Here is a 22265-nt window from a genome sequence, read left to right on the forward strand (position 1 = left end):
TGTTCTGATGGTTCCCCGTGATCCTTCAGAGTTTTTATAATGTTAGATTGTTTTTAACCCACTACCAATAATAATCTCCTTTACCTTTTTGTTGTTTGTTGTTATTAAATGGAGTCCCATGTTTTCCATGACCACAGAATAGGTCTTCCAAGTTTTTTTTAAAGATCACAAACCTTCTTAGTGCACAGCAGTTCAGATTCACCAACTTTATGCAAGTAGAATTAATCACTAAAGTAATTATCCACTGGAGAGACTCTTACCTACTTGCTTAGTTAAAGCCAGGTGGTATCTTTTGGTTCCCCAACACAACACTGACATTGAGCAATGATTAAATAGTACTGAAAAGCCCTTCAAACTTGAAGCAGCCCTGGATACTGTAAGTCCCGATTTGCTTCAGTGAACCGAGGAGGCATGTGGTTCCTCCCTTTCCCATTGCTGTCACCCACACTGCGGGCCACTACCAGATGCCTGAGCGTCTCAAAGCTCCGCTGCACAAATCCCTTCTTCCTGTCATCCAGCTCACGCTGAGTGGTGCTCAGTGTGGTCTAAGTCCAGCATGCGAGACTCAAAGCGATCAAGTCTTGTTTTTATGATGACACGGTGCAATTCACATGCCACTTATTTGTAGCTGAAAACTAAATGATTGACAATGATAATAATTCCCCCCCCCCTTTTTGCTGTCTTTACTCCTCCCCCTAGTTTTTCCAACCATAGGCACATCTCATGAAAGAAGGATGGACAAATTGCCAAAAAACAAATGCAAGCAATCTGAAACTGTTTATACTTTTAAAAAAAAGAGTTTATATATTTTGTACATATATTTTGTGTATTGTATTATTTTACTCATTATATTTTCATGGATTAGATTACTTACAGTTATGAAATGATCCAATTCGGTGAAGCCAAATATAAAATATGGTTTTCATTTAAAATATAGTAATCACAGAAACTCAAGCTACAATAGCCAAGTGTTTGTTTCTTTAAATAAAGAGTACAATATTGCGATATGGCAATTGTGTGATATATTATTGTCTTTTGACATTAAAAATTCAAGAAAATCAAGAAATTCTAATAAAATTAATGAATATATGATGCACTTACTATGTCTATTAAATTGTTTTTTTAGGAGTACCAAAATTAAAATGAAAAAAATGGCAAAAAATCCCTGGTATTTTACCAAAAATGTAAATCTAAGTAACTTCACTCTGATTATTGTTTGGATTACATAGACTTGTTTTTTTTTAACAGACACAGCATCCTAAATTAAATTTCCATTGTCAAATAAGCAATGTTGACAGTAAATATAGGACAATAAAACAATAACCAAAAATGCATGCCTGTACATATTGGTTTTCATCAGGCAGCCACAACGCTGATAAATTTACAGTCTATTGTCCCGTGAAAAATCACAATATCCTACATCGCAATAGTAATATTTTGTGCCACCCCTATTTAGAATGTAGTGTTTATGCATGCCCACCACTTTTGTGCAGTGTATCAAAACAAAACTCACATCTTTCTAAACATTCATACTTTTGAAAAATAGTTGAGTGCTTAACTTTTATTTTTCAGAATTCCGGGAAAATTCCCATGATTGATCTGTTTATTGCTACAGTTTTGGATGGATTCGATGCTTACATTCAGCTTAGAGCACAAAAACAAATTTATATCCACTCAAATACAGTGACACACATGCACATGCACATGCACTCGCAGAGTGACATGGAATCAAGCCGACAGGCCGTCGAACCCTTTTTGGCCGACATTACCCGTAGCCAGTCTTGCAGAGAGCATTTGTCATGACCAATCAGAAGAGCCAGTGGAGTTTGTTATTGGAGCTCCGAATTTGGGTGTGGGGGTGCCGGTACGCTCAGCGGTAGGTCAGGCTGACACAGTCCTGGCTTGTGTGTCAATCCTAGAACAAGTGTGTAGCAAACTATTCATATCGGGCCTCCATCCCTCATTCTCTTGAAGCAGAACAGATCCTCTGGATAAGCTCACACAGCAGTGGAGAATCATGCCCCTCCCGCTGAGTTATATACATGCACACATGCGCATTTATCACCAACCTCTCTTTACTCCTTCCATCCCACCATTTCTCCTATCTTGATCTAAAGTGGATTTCAGTGCAGAGTGCAAGAAAAGCAAGTGTTTTTCCTCTTGATTGCACCGTTTGTTTTTTTCCACCACAAATGAAAATCCTGGGTTTTTACTACCTGCTCTTGAAGCTAGAAGGAGGCATGTTCATCTCCTTAGTAATTGCACCAAAGAAATAGAATAGAGTAAGTCTTTTGTAGCAGTAGCAGCACAAAACAACAGAAAAATGATACTATTTTAATAATATGAAGTGAATGTCCAGCTGTACATAAACACTATACTCCTTCAGTACTATACTGGACTGAATGTGAACAGCAGCAGTAAGGGTCAGCAGCATTAATAATAAATAAATAAATAAATAAATAAATAAAAAGAGTCTTGATATATTGAAACTAACTTGTTGAAAATGAAGAGTATTCACGATCTCAAGTGGAGTGTGATATCCATCCATCCATTTTCTTCGGCGCGTATGCTCACGAGGGTCGTGGGAATCCTGGAGCCTATCCCAGCTCTCAACGGGCAGGAACAGAAATAATTTATATTGTGCATACTTATACTCTAATTAGAATGTTAGGGGGACTAAAATAGGCAAAGGTAATATGGTGACCTGAGATGGCTCAACAACACTTTTCATTGTTTTTTACAAAACGAGTTACATATAATAGTTAGAATATGTACTTTATATTTTCCATCAGTGTCTGTTGTCGGTGCTACTTTGTACATTCTTACCATAGCAATGGCATTATTTGACAATTGGCATGGCATTCTATTATTCTTAAATGAGCAGTCATATGAGTTTGCCATGCATCAAAATTTGAGAGGCATTTGAGTTTGAACCTATGAATACATTCTTGCGCCCCTTTAGAAATTCATGATGAATTCTCACACTGCCTGAAATGTGTAAATATCTCCCTCTCTCAACTCGTCCCTTGATCACAAATACTTATTGATACTACATATAACAAACCTGATAATCATATACTGTATTCTGTTGGTCTAAGTCTTACACATGAATACAACTCAAAAGCCTTTTTTTATTTTTTTCAAATAAGCCCCAATGTATGCCTGTTTTCTATTTGTTCAAATATATTACTTGTTTTCTATGAACTCCTCTGAGATTTACTCTACGCTCTCATTGGCCTGACTAAAATGGTGAGGTGGCACCATGACCTGAGCCTTCTGGTTGCCCCTAAGCCCATTCTTTTATGAACTGAAATTTTGGCACCTGACTGGCTCTAAGCTTCATACTGTCGCATTGTTCCTGCTCAGAACTAAAAACATCAGAATTCACCAGTTACCTTATTTTCACCATTCCCGTGAGGCAATTGTCAGGAAGTACAATGCAGTCTACATGCCTCACCTATCAGCATAGCTCAACATAGAGAATTATCTCATTGAGGCCTTGGGCCGGCTGCCAGTCAAACATAGGGCACATATAGACAACCAGTCACACTCACATTGACATGCAAGGACAAATTTGAGTCTTTAATTGAAGAGTTCAGCTGCAAAACCAGATGTATGCATTTTTATTGTTTCTGTAGATTCTTTGATTTATATATTATATAATCTACAGAAACAACAAAAATGGATATATCTACTTATGCTTCTGAACTCTTAAACTAACGTAAGGGCTATGCAGAATGCACGACTTGGCAAAAAATAGAGGGTTGGCAACTTACACTCATATTGAACAATGAGATCTACGGAATGGAAAAGGGATTGAAATGGCCACCCTCCGTAGGGATTTGAGGCTCCATGTGGAGCATATTGTAGTATAACCACTTTTATTAAATCATAAAACTACGGTGTTATTGTAGTGTTACTACCGAAAGAGAAAATTAGGGAAAACAAAAGCGTGTGTTTGGGTATTTTGGGTTGGCCTCGTCCCAGTCACCTGAGTGTGCCCCGCGCATTGTGTACAATGCTTGTGTGCATTTTGCAAAGCTGTGTGTGGTTGGTTTTACATGTGTATCTTGGGAATGTGGGAGAAATCTCTGGACTACCTGGATTAAAAAAAAAATAATAACTAAAAAAAAAACACAAAAGGAACATGGACAACATGCAAGCTCCACTAACTGAGGGAAAATAGAGTTCACTACCCACCTGCAACCAGCAGAGATGCTATTGACGTAATTGACATATGGATGTGAGCTGTACTTTACGTGAAGCAATTCTTGGGGAAAGGATAATAATTGAAATAAATTAGAAAAAGTTACGTTCCTCTGGACAGTATTTTAATGACTTACAACAACTGAAAAATTTCATCATTTTCTCCAGTATTGGCCAAGAAAATTTTGTCGACTGCAATGGCAAATGCTTCTTTTTTTTTACACTAAAGACTTAATTTTATGAAACCCCATAACCGTCGAGTCCAGCACAATCCCCTACAACAGGCGGCAATCAGCAATAGTGTGATGGAATTTCTCTTGCTTCTTACACAGTGACTCACTCCTTACCTTTGCTCTCTGTCTATTGTTTTGAATCATCCTGTGAATAGACACACCATTTTTTCCCCACACATGGCTTTATTTTGGTTGTTTTCCACTTTGTGTTTGGTAAATTTGGTACAAACTTTTTATTTGCGCTCAAACCCTTTCATAATCAGAAGCCAAAATTCTCTACTTCCGCTCACACGAAGCCAGGTTAATCTGATTTTGGAGCCTTTACTTTCTCCGCTTATTTCCATCTTTCGTGAGACAATCTTTGTATATCACATACAGATTATCAAGAGCTCTGGCATCTTGCTGGTTGGATTACCAGGATTGATGCATACATGGCATCATAGAGAAAAGTTCTTGTAGGAAGGAAGGAAGGATGGGTGGATGGGTGGAGGGGGGATTGGAACCTTATTGTGCAATATTTTTACAATATGTGTCGAACACAGGAGGGCAGTCTTTCAACACTTCCTGCCACCTGTCAAGCAGATCTCACTGCTGGTTAGATGCTGCCAGAAGACCTTGTACAATGGTGAAGAATATACATGGATACATACTGCACAATTAAGAAAGTGTATGTCAATCCTTTGGAATTACCAGGGATTCTGCATAAATTGCTGATAAAATGTGATCATAGTCAACACAACATTTAAACGTTCCTAGTGCAGGGTATAAAAATGATTTGAACCCTTTGGATTTAATAACACCTCTCGCAGAAATACAATGTCTCACAAAATCGAGTACGCTGCACATTTTTGTCCCTAACCCTAAATATCACAACAATGTAAATTAGTCAGTGTACAGCTTGAATAACGCTGTAAATTGGCTGTACTCCCAAAATACCTCAAGAGGACACCACTTAGTGAAAATGTCCAAATTGTGTCTGAGGTGTCAGCAGTTTGTGTGGCCACCTTTATTTTCTAGCACTGCCTTAACTTTTTGTGAAATGCAGTTAGCAGTATGCCACTCCATGAACTGTAGGAAGCTGTTAAATTGCTCTTCTGTCACTCAGCTATGTCGTTCGTCTTGCTGCCTCTGCCATCTTTGTGTAAAACAGTGATTCTTTGTTTCAGATCCTCAGGCAAACCTTTGCTCTACTATAATGAGCGATACTAAGATTCCAATGACCAGTGTAAGAGTGAGCGATAACACCAACTTGAGAACACCCGCTCCAAATTCCCATTTGAGATTATGTACTGTCACTGTCACGAGTCAAGTGACACTAAGGAGGGAAAATGGTTTCTTGTTCTTCTTTTCACTGAGTGGTGTCCACACTCTTGTTGGCAGCAGTTTAGACATTAATGCTTCTGTGTTGCCTTATTATGAGGAAAGACTGCATTTACACCATTATAACCGAACCTAAGTATAACCTGCCTCAAAGTCTCCGCAGACCAACTTGCTCCTGTCTTTGCAAAAATCTTCAACAGGTCTTTAGAAGTACCAGCCTGCTTCAAACGCTCCACCATTATACCGGTCCCCAAAAAAGCAGCAGTCTCATGTCTGAATGATTACAGGCCCGTTGCTTTGATATCTGTGATCATGAAGTCCTTTGAATGCTTTGTGCTGGACCACCTCAAGAGGGTCACAGGTCCCCAACTTGACCCACTGCAGTTTGCCTATCGAACTAACAGATCTGCGGATGATCCCGTCATTATGGGTCTGCACTTCACCCTTGAATATCTTGACAGCAAAGGTACCTATGCGAGGATCCTGTTCGTGGACTTCAGCTCTGCGTTCAACACCATCATCCCAGAACTCCTCTCCTCCAAACATCTCCAGCTCAGCATCTCACCTGCCATCTCCCAGTGGATTTACAACTTCGTTCCATCCTCAAAAAAGCCCAGCAAAGGATGTACTACTTGTAACTTCTGAGGAAGCACGGCCTGTCCCAAGAGCTGCTGAGACAGTTCTACACAGCGGTCATCCAACCAGTACTGCTGGAGAAAAATTCCTTGTGTTTTACACACGTGGCCATGAAGGCTGATTCTGATTCTGATCCTGTCTGATTTTATACTGACTGCTTTTGATTTTATCAAAATGCCCTATCTTCTGTGTTGTCCCATGGGGTATAATAAAATACAGTGGTGCCTTGGTTCTCGAACACAATCCATTCCAGAAGGCTGGTTGAAAACCAAAACATTCGAAAACCGAAGCACATTTTACCATTACAATGAATGGAAAATGAAATAATGCATCCCGAGCCTAAAAAAAATTATTTTTTAAAGCAATTTTTTTAGCTTTTCCTGATAACAAATTCCATAGCAGAAATACATGTATAGTTTAAATACTTACTATATTATACTATATAATTAAATCATTAAATATAATTAAATCATTTAAGAAATATATTTATTTTTTGCTTAAAATGTATGCTTTAGCCTAGTAGAGTATCCTAGTCTGGGAGTGCCTTGCTGTATCTGGAGCGACTCTGCACCTAGCCTTGTAAACCTTTTTTTTTTTTTTTTAATTATTATTAACAAAAGTGCAGAATAACTTTAAACAAGCAATGAGGGGGAAAAACCAAATTGTTTTTTATTTGCACAGAAAGTACGTAATGTAAAAAAAAATAACTTGCAACTTGAGGTAGGGTTAATGGAACAAAAGAAAAAGCAATGCAAAATAATTGTTTCAAATGTCTTCGGTGGAGGTTACTCGCCCCTTTTTCACATAGACCGAATCTTTTTGTTTCTGCCGTCTTTTAAGCACTTTTCTGAAGTGGCTCATAACATCATTAAAATTTTGCAGTGCTCTGCATCATTCAGCTTTATTCAGGTGATGAAGTTCAACAAAATTATGGATGTCATTTCATTTAGCGCTTTAATATCGGCACTTGAGACTTCCTTGCTGCTTTCCACCTCATCAGACAAAATCTCCTCCCTTCCTCGCCAACACTATCCCCAGCTGACTACTGCTCGTTTACGAAAATAAGAAGCGACTTTTCGACTTCCTCCAAGATTTGTGGCCTGTGCTTGGTCAGCACGGTTGCTCCTTTAGCAACATCACTTGCTTTGAGGGCATCCTTGTGTTTCAGAATGGTGCTGATCATTGATTTCGCCATGCCATACTTGACTCAGAAACACGCACACCAGATTTGTGCTCGGCTGTCAAATCCTTCTTGAAGTCGACAGTTTTGCGCACCACTTTCCTTTTTTCAGCACCAGCAGTTCCACTTGCCTTCTTTGAAGCCATGATCGGTGGTTAATGTTGCTCAATTTGAAGAAAAAAATGTCACTACAGTACTGGGAAACATCTGCGAGCAGAGGAGTGTGTGAGTCAAGCACGCGGTCATGCGAGTTATGTCTTTTCCGTTTTCTTCGGGGGTGCGTTCGAAAGCATAATACCAAATCGTCGTGGGTCAGCTGGCCGGGGTGTTCGAATACCGATTTTCATTCCAAAACCAGAGCAAAAAAAATCTCTAATTTTTTGTTCAAAAACCGATTTGTACGAAAACCAAGACGTTCGAAAACCGAGGTACCACTGTATTTACCAAAATGTGAGGGGCACACTCGTTTTAGTGAGCTACTGCAACCTTAGTCAAATGTTCCCTTTAGTCACAGATTAAAGGTGACAAATTTTGCACCATTCTGTTCCCCGAAATTGTTCCAATTCAACGTTCAAAGTTAGATGTGAATTGCACTGTTGAAATCATGCTGCAGCATCTTAATCAGGTTGAGTTCAGGAGTCTAACTGGGCCGCTCAGAAGGTTTTGGTGTTCATTTACTTCTCCGCTTTGGGTCATGTCGTGCTGCATCACCCATCCTCTGTGAGCCCCAGTTGGTAGGCAGGTGGTGGCAAGTTTTCCTTTAAAATGTTTAGTGAACTGGGGAATTCATTTTTCTCATCTCCCCCATCTTATTTCATAGTTGGGCTGAGGGTCTGATGCTGGTTCGCTGTTTGTTTCACCATGAAAGCCTCACACATAGCCTTTTATGCTCCTTCCAAACACCTCAGTTTTGGTTTCATCTTGTCAGCAAAAGGCTGTGGAATATCCAGATGCTCTTCTACAAATTTCAAAAGTGCAAAAGTATTTTTGTTTTTGGACAGCAATAACTTCTTTCATCGTGGTCTCATGAACTTCATTTTGGTTTTCTATGGGGAGATCGTTGCTATGACAGAACTTTGGCGAGGCACTCATTCATTTTTAGACAACTTCACAATTTGTCAATCATTGATGACAATATTTGGCAATACATAAAATACTTTGAATAATTTCAAACTTGTTCCACATTCAGTACCTCACAAATTCCCCATACCAGCACACAATGTATGGTTTACAATATAACGCAATTGCTCTATCAGTGATTCCCAAGCACGTGCTGCTGCACATTAGTGTCATTTTCAACTTTTATTGAGCCAAGGCGCATATTTTAATTTTTTGAAAAATCGTAAGGCACACCACCTAAAATGGTACAAAAAATGGATACACCTATGAATTATGTCCTTTCTCATAGAAGAGCATTTATTTGCACTTATTTGTTCTGCCTGCCACTCTACATTGACTGCATAGATAGATGAACAAAGATCATTATGTTTCCTAAATAGCAATTTTCTAACCAATTAATTGAATTTTGATAATTTCCCGCAGCACACCCGAAGAGTTCTCACAACGCACCTGTTTGGGAATCACTGCTATAAGATACCATCAGGTGTACTGTGGGAAATAATACTGTTTCACTTTTTTTTCATTTTATTTTCATGAAATTTATTCAGCTGCTACAAATAATGTACCCAAATTTACTTATGAAAGCGATTATACAGTATCATGAAAGACAAAAAAAAAAGTGCTCTTCCACTAGATGGCAGAAGGTAGAATTAACCCATTACTATTGATACAACTAAACGGACCCAGATTTCATAAGAAGTAGGTGTTTTGAGTACAAATAGATGACATCGTTATTTTTCAGTATACTTTCTTTTGGTGGTGTGCTGTCATTGTCTTCTATTGAGAAATACTGTATTTCCCTTGACTCTTAGCTCTTACACTCAAATGATAGTTTAAATAGACTCTAATTAGTATTGCCTATTCATTTTCAATTGGACTGTTTTACAAAGAATAACTGTTGTAGCATTTTTTTTTATATTCTTATACAGTAATGTCACAATTTGTACTTGCTTGCATTCATGAAGATAAAAAAAAAATGTTTTAATGGATGAATGGTATCCATATTACACAAAGAGCAGTTCAAATTTGGGTATTAAAAAGTGGTCTTATATACTCACACACACACACACACACACACACACACACACACACACACATAAATATATATCTTTCCAAACTATCAATGTAAATCCATTCACCCATTATTTTTTCTAAGCAAAAGTCCTCAATAGGGTCGTTATAGTGCACATACTGAATACAAAGTTTAAACAGCCATTCACAATCACATTCACGTTTATTGACCATCCATCCATCCATTTCCAAGCCGCTAATCCTCACGAGGGTGGCAGGAGTGCTGGAGCCTATCCTAACTAACTTCAGGCCAAAGGCGGAGTACAACCAGAACTGGTTGTCAGCCAATCGCAGGCCACCTACCGACACCATCATTGAGTAGGAATCAATTCCATGGTGCCCGCCTGCACCAATGACAGTTTCTGCTTCTTTTTTTTTTTTATTAATTTTTAATCCTGTAAGAGCACTAACACCAGGTCACTTCTAACAGAAGGGGAAAAATATGTATGTAAACCCTTTGGAATTTATCAAATATTGTCAGTAATTGGTCATATAATGCGGTCTGGTTTTCATCTAAATCACAGGAATAAACAAACAAAAGTCTGTATGAAGAAATAGTTTACAAAGGATTATATTTTTATTATATTTTTTTCTGTGATGACATATACATTCACAGGACAGGGAGGAAAAGTAACTGAGCTTTTGGATTTAATAACTGGTAGATCATCCTTTTGCAGCAGTCATTTCAACCAAAACTTTCCTGTAGTTGCAGATCAGACACGTACAACAATCAGGATGAATGTTGGCCAATATTTCTTTATAAAATGGTTGCAGTTCAGCAAGATTCGTGGGTTATGATGTGTGAATGGCACTCTTGAGGGCATGCCACAGCATCTAAATTGGGTTGAGATCAGGACTTTGACTCACCTACTCCAGAACACGGATTTTCTTCCTCTGAAGCCATTCTCTTGTTGATTTGCTTCTATGTTTTGGGTCATTTTGTCCTGTTTTTGTTTTTAAGACAGCACCAGCTTTAGGTATGGTAAATTTGTCAGCCCGTGCCACTGTTTTCTGTATCTTTTTCGGTGACATTCAAAGGTTCTTTTTTTATCTGCGCTGTGCTCTCGAGGTAATCTTGGACTCCAGGTTGGCTCAAACGTGACTCTGATTTGCTCTTGGACAATCTGTAGCCCAGAGATCCACTTAACTTTCCCTCTCTGTTCTGTGAATGTTTATTTTCAATAAATAGAGCATATTGAATCAATAAAGAATAGAACATAGTTATTTATGTGGTATTATCTTAAACAGACTGTTTATTTGTCATTTTGATTTAGATTAAATTTATGCCACATTTTATTTAGGCATTTTTATTGTCAGTCCCTCCCATTTTCTAAGTAAACCGGGGAGAAAAAGATTTTACACGGCCCACTCCAAAGGATAATGGCTTAGAATAATCTTTAGAGGCAGCCGATATCTGGGCTTTTATGCACTTTGATCGAAAATGGGAAATCGTGCTCCAAATTGGCCAGATTATCTTTACTGGGCTTTACAAATATCTTGCTATACAATATTAAGATCAGAGTTTTCAACTCATTTTGCATTTTCAATAGTTTTCAAATTTTGAATAGTTAGTAATAGAAAAAAAGTTTTCCTCGCTCTTGGTAGTCAATAGGCAGATGTTGGGGAAAAGTGACAAAAATATGCGATGTCGCTCAGTAGCGCAGTACTTTACTGGGTGTAACCAGGCTGCTCCATGAGGTTAAATTGTAGTCATCTATTTTGATTTGCAGAAATCCCTTTTTGGATTGAGTTTGTGCATACCTTGGCTGTGTAAGCACCAAGAATGTTCCCTTTAGGCTTGAGGCTATTTAGTTTTAAGATCATTCTGCTTTTGCATCAACCATACTAAAAGAGCTTCCAGTCCTCTGAATTGGAATAATACCAGAAATTGTCTCTTAAAGCAATATTTGAGACAATCCTTACCATTCCTTTTGTTGAATATTTTCATTGTTTCATTTTCATTTGTGTGTGTGTGTGTTCTGACGGGGTGGGGTGGGGTGGGGTGTCTTGTAACTGCACTTACGTCATTCCCCCCAACATGGGTACAATGGTCACGGCTCTTTCTGTTGACTGTGGGATCTTGAGCTCTTACACAATCTTCCCGTGTTCAACAAACACTTCGTTTAAACTTTATAGCATGTTTTTGCAGTGCCTTGATGTTTTATTTTACATTCAACAAACAAATGTTTCTCTCTTTCTTTAATATTGTCAAGGAAATGGGTTATTCTTGCATAGTTAATTGGTAGCCCAGTAGCAGTGTGAATTTGGTCTCGTAGGTGCAGAACCAAATCCCAGCTCTGATCTCTACAAGAAGTGACAACACAAATCTCATGTTGGACATCGGGAGGGGTTGGGGTGGGGGTGTGGTGGACCAGGAGCTGGAACATTGAAAAGCTGCTGCCCTCTCCAGTCTCTACCCGCTGCCGTGCCAAGAGAAATGGACGCTTTTGAACGTGGCCAGTTCTACTGGATCTGTCCGCAGTTGTTAATGAGAACACGGGTCGATAACCTGCCTCGCCACTCCGTGCTGCCGGCATGAGCCTCTCGTGGAGCCTGCCTAATTGTATGCGTGCGCACAAGTGGGTTAACATCATCTTGGTGCTGACACTCTTTATAGTGCATGTACAGACAGGACTTAGTCTATGATGGCTCTCATCTGAGTGTCACTCCTAATTGTGTGATAGTCACAGATGGCGTAATCATTAAGGATGGGCTTGGATGGCATTTGGACAAACTGGCGGAATAAAATGTATCTGCAGTTTTATTTTAATTCTCCCATTTTAATTAGCTATACGATCGTGCACTTAGCGCTAATTCTTGTTGTAATGATAATATAATACATCATTTAAAAAATTAAGGTTTAGTGATATATACATTCGGCGTTATCAATAAGACCAATTATCTTTTTTTTTTAGATTTAGATTTGATCTCTATCAGTAAAAGTCAGTGTTCACCTACAAAATTAAGTGTGCATTTCAATGCTGATATGAAGAATTCAGGCGCAAAAACACATTTTTCCATTTTTGTTTTTTCCGTAGATTTGATTTATGTAATACATAAATACAATATAAAATATACATGCATATAATGCATAAACCAAATTATCTACAGAAACAACAAAAATGTTTATCTGCTTTTGCGTCTGAATTCTTCATATGAATTATGACTTCATACTTTTATCTATGTAATAAATTCATTCATTGTCGATTATGAGCTATTTAGCCTAATCAAGGAGTACATTTGACGAACAATTCTGGATCTGGATCTTTTTTGTATTTTGTACTTTATCATTTTTTTTTGTACTTTATTTTTAACGTGATGTTATTACGAACACAAAATCAACTTTTGTAGTGCATCATTATTTTGAATGGCATTTACTCTAAAAAAGTATCTTTAAAAAAGGCCTTAGGCCATGTTGGCCTTTACAATTTCTACATGTATTTGATTGAAATAGGGTGAAGGCGATTTTAAGAGTGCCGTGAGCGCGCGCTTGTATTGTGCACGTTTTTGTGTGTACGCTTTGGCTGACTTGTAAAATATGACAAGCCATTTTCAAACTCAAAGATTAACATTGTGATTCCCAGTGTCCCGGCAGACAGCGTGATTGATTACATCATATTACATTAAGGTCATTTCGACATCAGGGTAATTTTCGACTGGAGCCTCCGGGCCATATTTTAATGTGCATTTGTTTGGCGCTGCTGCTGCTGCTCGCTCGTCTGATCTAGTGAGAAATAGATGGCGACATTAACGAGCGATTAATTAAAAACAACAGCATTAATGACGATGGCACTGGCTGCTTTGCTTTTTGAAAAATGATATCCTTCTTTCTCACACGGAATTTACATTAAGGAACTTGGATTATCTGTTGCGTTCATCGACATTATCGTCGATTGGTGGGTGTTTTTGTCTTATTGTGTACTCCACGAAATACGGACGAGAATGTCAATTACTCCTTGACGATTGTGACTTTGTTGCAGTTTTGTGTTTTCATTTATACATATAATATATCTAACGAGCTACAGTGTGTGTTAGCATGTTTTGTAAATCCCCAATTGGAAGAGCATAACATTTTTTGAATTTGCCAAAAACAACACAAAATGAATTAAATGATGAAAAAAAAATACAGGAACATATTTTTGGATAAAGTAAATTAATGGACAACTTAATTTGATTTTTTTTAACTACATGAGATTTAGCAAATAATACAATGCAATAACATAGGTCAGACAAACAAATCTTTATTTATAGTTTTTGCCTTTTGTTGAGGTTAAACAAGCACAATTGGATGGTTACAAAAAATACTGGCTTGTTTTGTTTTGTCCGTTGTGGCACGCACTGGAAGTACAAGGCCCCGAGCAAAATGAAAGGATATAATCATTACCCAGAAGGCAACGTCAAATGTGTATGTGTTTGTGTAAGTGTGTAGGCGCGTGCGTGTTTTCCTCCGTGCGCGTGTGCATGCATTATGCTCTTACCGTCACCATTTTTATACATATGAAAACTAGGAATCATATTGGGCGTACAATTGAGCTCGGCTGCAATGCTACGCACGCATTCTGAGCCGCTGGTGCGCGCGCCTCACGTGCAGGCCTTTGCACTCGGTCGTCTCACATGTCCAATGTGCGCCGATGTTATCTGCACGCAGTCTAATCCAGAAACCCGCAGCCTTTTCCACCCGGATCAAGCTTTGGTTTCCCCATGTTTGTGTGTGCGTGTGTTTGGCCGCCACAGTCTTGACCACACCAATTCGCTGTGAAAATACTTCTGCACCCTCTCTCCTTCGTCACTGGACCCCCCCCCCCCTTCCGTCACTAAGACGCACACAGTCACTATGATAGTGTTGTGTTGTTTATAATGATATTGCGAGAACGCACCGTTCTAATTCGGGCCACAGCAATCGGAGTTTTTAAAACTTGTTTTGTCCATTATGGTTACCAAAAAGTTGCCAAATTTTGGAAACACGGACTTGCTGAAATGTATATATTTGACGTTACCCCCCCCCCCTCCTCCCGCGCGCACACACACAAACAAGCAAACAAACAAAAAATTGTGGATTTAGAAAATACTTGCCTCGCAGTATTATTCTCCAGTATGTCCAGTAAGGAAGGAGAGCCCTGAGAAATTTTTGTTTTAAATTTACAAGATTCACGTGGACGGGCTCAGTGGGTGATTGTTTTATTTATTTTTTTTTTCTTCTCCAGTCAGCCTCAATTCCTGGCTGCGAAACGCAGGTAGTCAGCCATTTTGTTTTGAAGATGCTATTTTGGGAGAATTTGGGACAATTTCCAAGAGTAACCAAACGAATAATAACGATCATAATGATAATTGTGAAAGTGAATGCAATCATAGTCGTCCGCAGTCATTTTATTATACAAAATATAAAAACAATACGTTAAATCATAAGTTTGGTTGGGGTGTTTTATTTTGTTTTGTTTGCTATTCATCACTCAGTATACAATGCGAATACAATATACTTGAAGAATGGGAAATTCGTTAAAATCTTACGGTTTACATCTTAAAATTATGAATCAGACCTGCGACAATAAGATGTACCACCAGGGAAAGAAAATGCAACACGTACATAATGTTTTTCCTTCTTATGTGTCCCCTCGTCAAGCAAATGTGCGGGATGAAGAAGAGCAACAGTGGCAGACCACGACTCCTGTTTTCCGGGGACGAAGCCAGCTGATTCCTGCCGGCCTTCCTTCCATCTTTTCAGCCAAACTTGAAGGACAGAGCAGTACTCGGTCCAGGCCAGTATCGCAGTGGCGTGCGACCATTTTCTTGCCAAGGTAATTAAACCTTAATTGCTCGTCATTTGTCCAAACTAATGCAATAGAAATGTTATTTTGTTTTCACGGGCCTTCCCTGTAAATGTCATAACCACAGACGTGCGCGCGTGCACCCATCGACCCCCCCCCACACACACACACAGCTCTCTCTCTCTCTCTCTCTCTCTCTCTCTCTCTCTCTCTCTCCCCCACACACACGCAAGTAAATTCGTTTTTGCGGTTTTCTTCAATATTGTCTGTGAGGCTGAGCTAATCGATCTAGAGCCAGTCTATCAAGACAATGACTAATTAACACTCCCACGCAATAACCAGCGCCAAACAAAAACCTTTGAACACTTTATCAATAACTATTTGAGCTGAAAGTTTCCCTTAGTTTCGCATTGTTCTTTGTTGTGACTACGAAATATGTAAAAAGATACATTTTAAAACTCAGCATTCAATAAATGAATACCATAATATACAAACTATTTACATACCGTTCTTAACGTCGTGTTAGTTAAAATTGAGTGTTATCCTATTTACAATAATTAATCTTGGACGTATATGTACCTAATATTGTGATCAAATTCCTTGTGTGGACGTATAGTTCATTTTTGTCAAACAGAAAAAAAATACTGCCAAGATTCAAAGACAGACTCCCTGTTGTATCCATCTAATACGTGGTAATTGCCACTGATTATTATTGATTAATAATTACAGTCTGTATTTCACATCCAGTCTTGAGGAAACATCCCGGGGCAATTTCTGTCCAATGTGCTTGATACGTGTCTGCAAGACGAGGAGTTTGGAAGTGATTTATGTCAACTTGTTATATATTATTACTATATGACCCTCCTCATACTATTACTACTACTGATGATGAGGATGATAATAATAATAATAATAATAATAATCACAATTATAACAATTGTATATGCATTCGTTGTAATGTGAATGGATGAGTGCGCCTTCCAGCAAACTGCAGTCACTCCATCATCGCAGATCTTTAATAGGCTCCAACACAGAGCCGCCTTTATTTAGCCAAAACCAGACGGAAACCATTCCCATATGACATGTAGGCTACAGGCCCAGGAACCATGTGGAGCCCGGCCCACCGCTCGGGTCCAATTGCAAGCGTACACACTTTTTCCAAATTATGCTACAAGGAAAAATATAATAATAATAATAATAATAATGTCAATAATAATAATACTAATTATTGTTATTATTATTATTGTCATCATTATTATTATCTAATTGGGAACAATTTGCATTATGGTCTACATTTTGTCATATTTGAAGTTATAAACATCACATGCACCGTGGGAGCGAGTTGAGGCCATGCATACAGGTTTCTTCATTGCTGTCTGCAGCACACAAACAATAAACCAACAGACTGGTGCGGAGTCATGCTTACAGAGCCTGCAGTCCATTTCAATTGCATGCATTTCTCTTTTTTAGTTTTTTGTTATTCTGTTTTTTTTTAATTAATAATTACGACTAAGCAACTCTGTGAACAGAATGTTTGGTTTGGGGGGGGGGGCATGCATGCGTCAAACAGCCGCTGGGTCCTGCATTGCTACACAAGCACACGCACGCACACGAAATACCCCGCGAACCGTGGAATTAGCGGCGGTCCATCTTGGAACAAACTTTTTTCCCCTGCCTTTTTTGTCAACCAATCTGCAAAATAATAGAGTCAAGCTTGTGTTAATAAAAATGTCAATAATAATAATAATAATAACATACGTCTTACCTGGCCGCGTGCACCGGGCGGCTGCAGAGTAGCACGACGGCGCCTTGAGTTAAATGCAAGTGGGTGCTGGCAGGAGCGGAGCTGGGTGGGCTGGGAGCTGGGGCCGGAGGATGGAGGGGGTGTGAGGGAGGGAGAGAAGGTGCGAGTGTGAGGAGAGAGCAGTGGAGGAGGAGGTAGAGGAGGAGGAGGGGAAGAGATAAGTGATCTAAAGGGGAGACGATAGGACAAAAAAAAGTGATGATGATGATGAATACATTGGAAACTTTTTTGGCCCCGGCGAGGGTGTCAGATTGAATGGGCTGTGCGCATGTGCGAAGGTGTCCAAACTGACAATGCTGGTGAGATGAAGATAGTGTTGTTGCTGCTTCTGGGCTCACGGTGGACGACCAGAGGAATCTACAAGGCGACAATATGAGATCCAAGGCGAGGGCGAGAAAACTGGCAAAAAGTAGGTCCCACGTTTTTTGTTCTCTTCCTTCCCGGTTTGCAGGGGGGAAAAGAAAAAAAAAAGTAGCGCTTCTTGCACGTCGCTGTCCGGTCTCATGAAGCGGAGAGAAAAGGGGTGACACTCTTTGGACACACAACCAAGTTTTTGGGGGCGCAACATTGCGGCTCCTCGGGCGAGTTTGTGTGCACATTGCGGTGTTTACTTCCCTGCGCGAAACTTTGACACCCGTGCTTCACGCGCTCATCTGTGACTGCGGCTTTCGGATTCGCTTTTTTCCCCCCCCCCTCTCGCTCGAGGTTTTGCTTTACTGGTTCCTGGAAGTTACGCGAAACTTGCTGAAATGCATGCGATAGTTGTTCTCGTAAATAGAGCCGTTCCAACTCTTGTGAAATCTGCATTATTCCCTTCTCGTGTAATAGTGGGCGCTGTGGTACTGCCCCACAACATTTACTCCCCGAGGCATGCATTTTATTTTATTTATTCTTATTTTTTTTGGGGGGGGGGGTGCAGTGGGGTGGGCGAAGAAAGAATAAATATTTTGCACCTCGTTTGTTTTTCAACACGCAGCTTTAACATTCATGCACATATCAACCCCCCAACCCCCCCTTCCCCAAGCAAGTGTCAATCAATTAGTGCAGCGAGACGCAAACAACAACAAATTCATGTTTTGACAATTGGCTTGCAGCTTGACCTTGCTCATTTGATTGTTGTCGGTGCTTTCTCGTGGTTTTGATATTTTATTTGCTTGTTTATCCCCGTACCCTTCGCGATCAGTTGTTTATTCACGCGACGCGTGAAGAAAGTGATGACCTAAGGGTGATGATGATGATGATGATGATAATAAATGGCCTAATTGTGTATAGGCCTGCTGGCAACCCTTCTGTATATTTGTAAAATTTCAACGCATGCACGCACAGCAAGCTTTCTTGCACAAGTCCTAAATTGATCAAAAATATAATTGTGGAGTCTCGTATTTATTTCTTTTTGGTTTCCTTATTTTTAAAATGTTGCGTTTTTAAGGATTCTATTTTTTTACGAGCCTTGAGAGGCTTTTGTATACTGTTCATGACATTTATTTTTATTCCCCGTGATGGTTAAATATTGCGGTACTTTTTACACTTCATTTTTTTCAGTCAAACAAAACCAAATATCTGGCCGCATTTTTTTTCTTCTGCTTGTCTCCCGGCTCACTCATAGACAGTGATAAAACATTATCATTAATTTCGTAAGGCCACACTCTGCTGCCTTATTCGCTTATTAAACCTACGTTCACGTGGAGCCTCTGTTGTAAGTTTAAGGCAAAAAGAAATGGGAAACGGCTAATTGGGCTGCTTAGTATAATTGCTTAAACGTGTGGAGCAGACCGCTCCTTGCGATCTTTGTGCACTTATTCCTGATCTGCAAACAGCCCGAGTTGATAGTCTGTTGATCCTGGTGCTAATGAACACAAATACCTGGCTTTGAAGAGACCTCCTCGAACATACCCCAGATGAGCGGGAAGGAAAGAAAAGGCCCTTTTCTGAAAACAAGGCGTCCCGATTTGGAAATGGGACTCGTTGAATAGTCAGTTGCACACGCGACCTCGTGTGCGCGTGTACGAGTTGCTTCGTGGTTTTATTTGCAGCTAAATTATTTTCTTTGAACCAACTCCACACACATCCTCGGCCAAATTTAAAGGCCGTGTTCCCCCGGAAACCCGTGCCTCCACACAGCATATTTGAGCGTGCACTTGCGCGTGCGCGTGTGCCTGCGTTCGCTGGTGTTAATGGAAGCTCACATTGATCCGCGTGCAGAGCCTTGGTTTGTTCAAACAATGTTTCGTGTCCCGCGAGGAAGACTGACGACAACTCGAATAACATTGCCTTATTTGAATCTTCCACAATAAATTGATTTCATTTATGGAGCCAGTTATTCCTTTCGGAGATCGTGTGTGTGGTGTGTGTGTGTGTGTGTATATATATATATATATATATATATATATATATATATTCATCCCCCAACCCTCCGTTTTGCTCTTTCATTATAAAGCAATGAAAATAGGCGTTGATCATATTCTACTGTTCCTATTTATTATTGCAGTGTTTTGTTGCATTCAAGAAGACTTCCGATTTCCAGTGTTGCGGTCATTGTACGCACTTAAAATAACATGAAGCATGCTTGCAGGCGCGCGCACGCACACACACACTAAAGTAAACAAAAAGGAAGGTGTTCAATTTAGAATTATTGATCAGCAATATATAATTTTTTTTGTCGATTACTTTTTTTTTTTTTTAATCCCTTGTCTTGCCCTGGGATTGTCTGGCGTCCAATCCAGGGTGCAGACTACCCCACCTCTCGCTTAAAGTTGGGATCGGCTGCAGCACGCGACTTAGAAAATGGATACATGGATGTTTTCTATGCGCGCGCCCATGCTGAATGTGCACAAAACTGTCCCACGGCCTTCATAATTTCTGACACGTTTTGCATACAATGACCAGATTGTTTTACGTACAATGGCGCTTGTTCGTTGAAGCAGCGGTCTTGAACTTGGTCCATTTAATGATGGTTTTGAGAGAAGTACAAAAAAAAGGCATAACATTTTCAACTCCGCCGTTGAACCCCTGGTGGAAGGCTGCCATCGCTCACTTGTTCATGTGCGTTACTTCAAGTGATACACAAGCATTCGCACGCAAACGCACACGTTTCACAAGTTGTCAAGTGGAAAGGGGGGGGGGAGGGGGCGTTGGGGGAAGGGGGGTTGGCGTTTTGAGCCAGTAATGTTACGACTCACTTTGATTTGGACATGATATGATTTGATGTGATCAGCTTGTGGTCATCGTCATTATAGTGTTAGATTTCACTGGTTATAATGTCAAAATGAAAAGCAAGAGTAATAAAATATGTTGCTGCATTCATGTTTGACGGCATGGTGTGTATACGCTTTGTCGACATTAGTCATTTAGTTAGAAAAGAGCAGTGGTTCCCAGCCATTATTGACCCAAGGCACTCATTTTACATTTATAGAGAAATGTCACGCAACACCACTAAACAAAAAAAGTATGAATACAACAAAATAATGATTATCTCATCCCCCTTTACTCACAAATGAACTTAGGAAATGAACAAATGAACTAAAGTTGGTAAAGTTTAATTGAAGACAAAACTAATATATTCACACGAAGTTATGATAGTAAGATAATCAGGTGGGTGGATACACAACTATATTGTACCTTCTTCCATCTCAACGATTGAATTAAATTGTTGTGCCTGTCACCACACATTGGTGGAATAGATAGTTGGAAAACATTAATGACGAATAAAGGTTTATTTTGCAATCAATAAATTATAAAATCCTATTAATTAATTAAATAATTCTTTCAGGGGTGGTGCATATTCATCATTCTGTCACATCTGCTTATGCTATTTTGATTTGAATGTGGACTTTGGGGCCTGAAGTTTACTTCCCAAATGTGTTTCTGGAGGATTTGTGGAGGGGGAAAAAAAAATCTGTCCTCATGTAAAATCTCTTTCACCACATGCACAATTGTTATCTGTGGCAACATTTTAAACCTCACAAGGATTTTTGCCACTTTGTTACTTGTCAAAGTGTAACTTTTTTTTTCTTTCGAAAACCTGAGTTAAGTTTCTGTCGCAGTTCCAATAAGTCCCAAGTCAATCCGGTGTCTCGTTCTGTAGCATATGGTCTTCATTTGATACACATAAAATGATACAAATACAGATGAATTGCTTTATGAAACCATAACTTTAGATGAATTGAAAGAGCAGATTCTTCCCACTAAAGTAAATGTGCAGGTCTCATTTATACTTACTCGTCTGTAGGCTTTTGTGGCTTCAATTTCGGCTAATTTACTCCAGTGAACAAATTCAAATATGAGAGAATGATGACTCACCTGCTCTCAATTCTGGCTATGCATTTATTAGAAGATTATATTTTTAGTTGCTTTTACTACTGCTCTACTCTTACTTACACAATTTTGTTTGTCTCCAGGAAAATACTTCATGGTGATTCAGTCACTTTTCTCCTAATGGCGCTGCTGCTGCTTCGGGCATGATACATTTGGGGTCACACATGTGTCATTAAATGTAAAAAATAAATAAAAATTAAATAGCACTTGAAACAATTAAGCAATGTTCTAATGAGATGCACAGCTCCAAAATTTCAAGGGTTACTATCCAATGCAAAAAATTCCGACATTAATTTAACAATACAGTATTTTTCATTATTATGGATAAAGTTTGTGTGGTATAATAATTCTGCACTGCATCATACTGAGGGCTATTTGTAATATAGTGGGGCCTTAAGAAACGAGTGGCCCGACTTGTAATTTTTCTTTTTTTTTTTTTTGCTTGTACGACTTGTGAGCAAATATTTGATTAATAAGTGCTGTATGGAGACAGTGAACTCAATTTACCTCGCTTCACAACAAACATCAATTTGGCAGGTAGTGTTGTTTGTGATGTTTTAAGCTTTTTAATGCTACTCCCAGTGGAAGTGTACTGTCAAACATAAAATAAAGAGAAG

General features: G+C 39.2%; 1 protein-coding gene and 1 long non-coding RNA gene across 12 annotated transcripts in view; one reads left to right on the plus strand and one right to left on the minus strand.

Annotated features, from left to right (window-relative positions):
* Positions 1-15551: 15551 nt before the first annotated feature.
* LOC133508741 (uncharacterized) lies at positions 15552-17957 on the minus strand. The gene is made up of 3 exons (XR_009797136.1): positions 17627-17957; positions 17296-17500; positions 15552-17222 (listed from the first exon to the last, which is right to left on the minus strand). It is a non-coding gene; the product is annotated as an uncharacterized LOC133508741 (long non-coding RNA).
* The window catches only part of prdm16 (PR domain containing 16), a 207128-nt gene continuing 202479 nt past the window's right edge, over positions 17617-22265 (plus strand). For all 11 annotated transcript variants that reach the window (XM_061834976.1, XM_061835042.1, XM_061835001.1 and 8 more), the window contains exon 1: positions 17617-17743. In XM_061834976.1, coding sequence (XP_061690960.1) covers positions 17707-17743 — 37 coding nt within the window. In that variant the 5' untranslated portion in view covers positions 17617-17706. The remainder of the gene's footprint in view (positions 17744-22265) is intronic.

This window comes from Syngnathoides biaculeatus, chromosome 2 (assembly GCF_019802595.1).
Source record: "Syngnathoides biaculeatus isolate LvHL_M chromosome 2, ASM1980259v1, whole genome shotgun sequence".
NCBI lineage: Eukaryota > Metazoa > Chordata > Actinopteri > Syngnathiformes > Syngnathidae > Syngnathoides > Syngnathoides biaculeatus.